We start from the raw sequence: 6,658 nt of genomic DNA, 5'->3' as shown, positions 1-6,658 counted from the left end.
GATTTGAAATCCACGTATGTTTTGTGATGGTGATTATGAAATAAAGAATCAATGGAGGCGTTTAGAAATCTATCCTACTAGATTTATTGCATTTCCTGAAGTGAATTCAAACATAAAGAAAATAAAAGATGTAATCATGAACTACTAAAAGTGGGAACATAGTAATAAATAAGATAACAATGAGAGCTCTCAAGATAACTCTTCAAATGGTAAAGATAACTTATGTTATATGAAAATTATTGGCCGCATATGTGACAAATGCCTAAATATTTTGTTTCTGTTAATATTTTTTGAGGAAGGATATGAGAATGTAGTAATAAATTCTATCATTATAGATAGAAAGTATTTATTTTATTTGGCACTAAAACAAACAAATATTATTCCAATATTTGATAGTACAAAATTAGTCGAAAGTTCTAGAAGAGTTAATATATTAATATCTTGTGATGATTAATCCATTGACTTTAAAAGTTATTTATAATGGATCTTATATTGAGATTGCGAATGAGGAAAATATTATATATCATAAGAATCACTGTTGTTATAAATATCTATTTTGAAAGAATGAAAAAGAGAAGATTGGGTTATTAATTTATATTTATTTTATAATCTTTGTGATCTTCTTTTCTCATCATCCCTATTAGAGGTGCTCATGGGCCGGGCGGCCCAACCCGATAGCCCGCCCAAAATATGGGAGAGTTCGGGTAAAAATATAGGCCCGAAATATGGGCTTGGGCAAAAAAACGAGGCCCATTTAGAAAACGGGCCGGGCCTCGGGCACCACTTTTTTGGCCCGGGCTCGGCCTGACCCGAATATAATAAATATTTTTATTTTTTATTTTTTAATTTTAAAATATTTTTAAAATACTTTTTTTATTTTTTAATTTTAAAATATTTTTAAAATACTTTTTTTATTTTTTAATTTTAAAATAAATTTTTGGTGTTTATTAAAAAAATGGGCCGGGCTCGGGCTTATGAATTTTTTCCCGGGCTGGGCTTGGACAAAATTTTAAGCCCATATTTTGGGTCGGGCAGAAATTTTTTCTGGGCTCGGCCCGAACCCGACCCGGCTCGGCTCATGAGCACCTCTAATCCCCATTAAGGGGTTGGAAGCAAAATATTTGACTGTGAAATATCTATTTATTAGCAATAAAATATAATAATTCTATCTAAAGCTCGTTATGGTTGGATGCACCTGAAGTTGCAAAAAATTTTTTAGATATTTGAAGATTTTGACATATTTCCTGAAGCGATTGCATATAATTGTTTGGAAATTATATTTATTTTGTTAACTTAGTAACATTATAATATTCACATTGATTTAGATATTTCCACTAGTAAATGTCACAATAGCACTTTTATGTGGATTCAAAGTAAAAGGAATGATAGTAAAATTATTAATTTGTTACAATTTAGTACAATTGAAACACATGATAAAGTAAACCAGAAGTTTTCTGATACAAATGCATTTACTACTTGGCGTGACCAGTTAGACCATCCTAGATCATATATGATACGAAAATTAATTAAGAATTCATATGGACATTTATTAAAGAACCAGAAGATTCTTTAATTTAAAAGAATTCTCATATGTTGCTTGTTCTAAATGAAAATTGATTATTAGAAACTCACTAGCTAAAGTTGAGATTTTAATGTCATACATTTTTAAAACGAATATTGGCATATTCATCCACCATGTGGATGGTTTTTATATTATATGATTTTAGTAGATGCATCACAACATAATCACATATGTGTTGTCAATTTACAACCTATTGTTTGCAAAATTTCTTGTTTAAATAATTAATTTCAGATCATACAATTAAGATAATTCATCTTGCTAATACTGATGAGTTTATATCTCAATCTTTTATTGATTGAGTTTGAAATTTTTTTGCAAAAGTTTGTTATTTATGTGCATAATGATTTGGAGAAATTATTGATTGAACGCCTCTGATTAATATCTAAACCATTACTTATGATAACTAAACTTCTTATTTCAACATGAGATTATGTTGATTTACGTGTTGTATGCATCAAGCCAATAAGTTATAAATACTCCCCAATACAATTGGTTTTTGATCAAGAGTTAAATATTTCTCATCTTTGAATTTTTGTATGTGCGTATATATTCCAATTTGCTCCACCACAATGCACAAAGATGAGTGAATCCTCAAAAAAAAAGTTGAGAATATATATTAATTACAGGTTTCTTTATATTATTAGATGTTTTGAATGTATTCAAGATTCAATTATAACATGATTTGTGATTACAATTTTGATTCGATAGTTTTCATGACATTAGGGAGAGAGAAATAATAACTTGTAATAAGTTAGGGAGAGAGTAATTTGAACCAAAAGTTCAATAAGGATAACTTATTACAAGTTAACTGTTATAGGTATTTACAAACTTAAAAAGAATAACCAAATGTTATATACCATCTAATATTTTAATTTGAAACAAAGTCCCAGTAGGACAATCAGTTAGAATAAATAATAGATTGATCGGTTCCAAATATGAAAATTCTTCTAAATGGTCATATAGTGGAAGCGAGTGCTCTAGAAGAGACCGAAGACATAACTAATAAGTAAAACTTCAGAAGAAATTTAGGTACCTGAAACTGAATTTTAAAATAATGAAAATAAGAGATCTCGATAAGTTATGTCAATTCGAGAAAATGTGGAACCGAATAATAAAAGTGATCGACAATGATTTTGCATATAATATTATTATTGAAATAATGAAATAAAAGGAGAATCTTAAATAAATCTATTATGAAATATAGATATAGAATAAATTGATCAAAATAAAAAGACGCAACTCAAGTACAATTAAATTCGTGGAGTTTTTAGACCAGTAGTCCAAATATCTAAAGGTATAAAGCCAGTAACGGTGCAATTAAAGTAGTTTTGCAAAAACAAAATAAAAATATGAAGTTTTTCGCTAAATCCTGACATTGATTATGAAAATGTATAATATTCTTTTGTGATGGATGCAATAACCTTTAGATATATTATTAAATTGACAATTCATAAAAGATTTAACTTGCGTCTAATGGTTATTGTTACAAACTTTTATAAATCACTATATAGTAAAATTTATATTAAAATCCTTGAAGATTTTAGGATGTTAGAAGCTAATTAAAGTTCTCAAGAAATTGTTCATTTATATGAATTGAAATAATTTGAACATATGTAGTAAATTTGACTAAGTGAATAGTAGTTGAAGAAAGATTATAAAATGATTTAAAATACCTATTTGTGTTTTCATTATTAAAATTTGTTATGATTATTGTTGAATCTCTTAAATAATATTTTCTCAAATTTCCCTTACTCGTAACTTTTAAAAGAATGGTAATATAAATGCTTAGCAAATATATTCAAATAGTCATTTGAAAAATTAGTATTCAAGGTTGAATACATAGAATATCAAAAAAATGTGATGTTTTCATGAGGGGAAATAAATATGCGTTGCACTCTTTTTCCTTTAATTAAGGTTGTATCCCATTGAGTTTTCCTAATAATATTTTTAATGAGGCTTCATATAATGCGTATTATAGATTGTGTACTATTTTTTTTATTAAGTTTTTATCGCACACGATTTTTCCTAATAAGATTTTAATGAGGCACATTACTACCAATTGATATCCAATGAGTAGTATAATAAATATCTTATTAAATAAATGCCTATCATGATCAAGATAAAATTTTTGGTGTACTTTAAATTCTAATAATTATTAGAATTAGATATCTACTTCTTTTATACTTCTTATGCCTATAAATAAAAATTCTAATGAAATATTGTAATTATCCCATTAGTCAATAAAATATATTCTCTATTACTCCCCATATTTTCTTTATTCTTTAGTCTTTCTTTCTCTCGTTATTTTATAACAAAAAATTATTTTTAAAAATAATTCAACTGTATTAATATCTAATTATAAATATTTAATGATTATATTTAAATATTTAAAATATAATTTATATATTCTAATTAAATTTTAAAAATAATTAATATTAATTACTTAAAAATAATATTTCATATATTAAAATATTTATTAACAATAAGTTATAATAAATTATTTTTTATATTCATGCTAAAATATCATAATATTAACTAATTTGAACATTATTTAAACGTATATTTGTTACTTTATAATACCATGTCTAAAATCAACATTTTATTTTTCAAAAACAGTTTTTTGATAGCAATGCTAAACATTCAAATCTTAAACCAAACTTTTCAAAAGTACTCCTCAAAAACACTTTTCCGCTACACTTTTTAAAAAGTACTTTCCAAAAACAAGGTTAAACTAGCCCTAATCCTACTACCAAGGCTAGTTGGCGTTAACTAATTCATGCAACTATTCTTCAAACAAAAGTTTGGCATCCAACCCTAATTATCAACATCATAGAATTACCAACTTATCTTCAACACCATATTTGGACCTGAGATCCTCAGCACGCACTCTAGCTGCTCTCGCTCTCTCTGCCTCCTTTCTCATTTTTAGTAAAAGGATCTATACTCATCTTCTCCAGCATTATTGCATTCTTCACCAAGTAGATGCAAAATTCTGAATCAACCATTCCCCCTACAAACCCCCTAATTTCCACCTCCTTCAGGTTATAATGATGCCTCTTCACTTTCATCACTCTCCTCCTCGTATACGATTTTGACCAACTCAGCTGCATTATTCCACACATGTATTCCATCATCTCACACCTTATCTAAATTCATGCCTCATGCCTATTACAAAATTAACCATTATTTAATTCAAAGCAATAACAGATTACCTCCAATGAAAGTTGGTTCAAGGAAGGAGAGGCCTTTATCAACGAAGTGAGACAAAGAAGGCTATCATGATCACGTGCTCTAACCTGCAGCTCCAATTCCTTGAGTTGACTCAATATGGGGTATTCAAACAACTTCATTTTCCTCTGAATTAACAAACCAGGAGTTAGAAACTAAAGAACCAATCTAACTACAACCAATGAACCAAAATTCCGCAGACTGACCTCATCAACTCTCATCTCTAGTACAAGCTTCTGGAGTTGAGAGGCAAATGTTGGAACCAGAGGCAAAAAATAGTTACGAGTACAGGTTTCCACAAACATGCCTCCGATAAATACTTCAGCAAGGTTTGGAACCTCGATGAAGCGAATTTCTATATTTTGTCCAGAATATTTCAGTGATAATAGATTGGGGGCATCAAGTTCTAGACTTTTCATTCTTGCACAGGCAGTTATCTCCAAGTATGTCAAGCAAAGTGATGGACCAGCCAATCTCAGATGGACAAGAGAGGTCGAAGCTCCAATGCATAGGCGTTCGAGAAAAGGGCTATTGGATAGAAGGTTTTCGAGAACTTCCCCACTCACACGTACTTGTTTTAGTACAAGGGATGTGAGTGAAAGAGGAGTTTGAAAATGAAGAGTGTGTGAACATAACTCGTAACCAGAATCTTGAACATGAGAGATGACTCGAGAACTGGACAAATCCAGTTCGAATCTTTGAACTTTCTTTCCAAATGCAAACCTGACCCAGTCATCAATGTCACTTTGATAACATTGATCGAGATAAAAGCGAATTTTGAATTCATCAATGGCTGCATCATGATGGGATTCTAAGACATCGTTCACCCAATTTAAGTACTTAAACTGTTCTGATTCTAAAACTTGCTCCGACCTGTAATGAATGCCACGCAATGAGTTTGAACCGTCAAAGACCAGATATGGATGGGAAGTCCAAAGCTTTTTCCATCGGCGTGAAAGGACACTAGTTCTCGCTGCTTCTTTCATTGGCATACGAGCCAGAATCGAAATCAACACTTCATCTGGTAGTTCATTTATGTTATCATATTCTCTCTAGTGCCCCCATAAGTAAAGGAAACCAAATCAATCAAAGAATCAATACTAAAAAAGAAACAAAAAACAGCTTAGGTCAGAGAGATTAAAGCAAATACCTTTTGTGCTTTCGAAACAGAGGGGCTGGTAATTTGTAAAACTTCACTCATCTCAATCTCCAAAATGAAATAAATCCTATGGCTTTTTAAGATTTAGCTGCAAACAATGAAATTAAATTAATAAATAAGCTAACTTTCAGCGGAATTGTTACAGGAACAGCATAACGCGAGTGAGAAAGAAAATCATTACAGATACTGAGATGAATGAGATATAAAAGAGGAAAGTAGGTTTTGAAAATTTGAAGAGTGGTGCTTGCGTTGCCTTGTTCAAGTTTCTTTAATATAAAAAGACGTTGGGCCTAAATAGTTACTTACCGACTAAGTTTTAGGCTATCGAACATCATACAATTTGGTTGCCCGCTTTCACATTGTAACGAGTATATTATAATTCCTGTTATTTTTCAGTTAACTTTTTTTAGGTTTTAGGGTGTGAGTACTCTCAAACTATTTAAAAATAATAATTAATTTTTTTTTCTATATTTGATTGAGTTTTTGGATTTTTAAAATGCATCAAAAAGATCTTTAAACTTTTTCAACAAGCAATTATGTCCTTACTTTTTTTTGCACTCGATTAGGTATTTGAATTACAAAAATACATCAAAAAGACCCTTTGACCGTTAAAGTTAAACGCTCCTAATCTTTTTCAGTTAAAGCCATCAAATGTCACAACCACGACGTAACATGTGGAAAAAAATAAT

General features: G+C 29.8%; 1 protein-coding gene across 3 annotated transcripts; it reads right to left on the bottom strand.

Annotated features, from left to right (window-relative positions):
- Window positions 1-4,166: 4,166 nt before the first annotated feature.
- On the bottom strand, window positions 4,167-6,236 carry LOC107947637 (F-box/LRR-repeat protein 25). 3 transcript variants are annotated; one of them, XM_041099266.1, is made up of 5 exons: window positions 6,151-6,236; window positions 5,961-6,057; window positions 5,017-5,862; window positions 4,795-4,938; window positions 4,167-4,686 (listed from the first exon to the last, which is right to left on the bottom strand). In XM_041099266.1, exons 2-5 carry the CDS (start codon window positions 6,009-6,011, stop codon window positions 4,471-4,473), a joined length of 1,257 nt encoding a protein of 418 aa, XP_040955200.1. In that variant the 5' UTR covers window positions 6,012-6,057; window positions 6,151-6,236; the 3' UTR covers window positions 4,167-4,470. The 3 variants fall into 3 exon arrangements, with proteins under 3 accessions (XP_040955200.1, XP_040955201.1, XP_040955202.1); XM_041099267.1 differs by having other exon boundaries at window positions 5,961-6,209; XM_041099268.1 differs by having other exon boundaries at window positions 5,017-5,831; window positions 5,961-6,209.
- Window positions 6,237-6,658: the final 422 nt, after the last annotated feature.

Source organism: Gossypium hirsutum, chromosome D08 (assembly GCF_007990345.1).
Source record: "Gossypium hirsutum isolate 1008001.06 chromosome D08, Gossypium_hirsutum_v2.1, whole genome shotgun sequence".
Taxonomy (NCBI): domain Eukaryota; kingdom Viridiplantae; phylum Streptophyta; class Magnoliopsida; order Malvales; family Malvaceae; genus Gossypium; species Gossypium hirsutum.
This window is presented reverse-complemented; position numbering and strand designations above follow the sequence as displayed.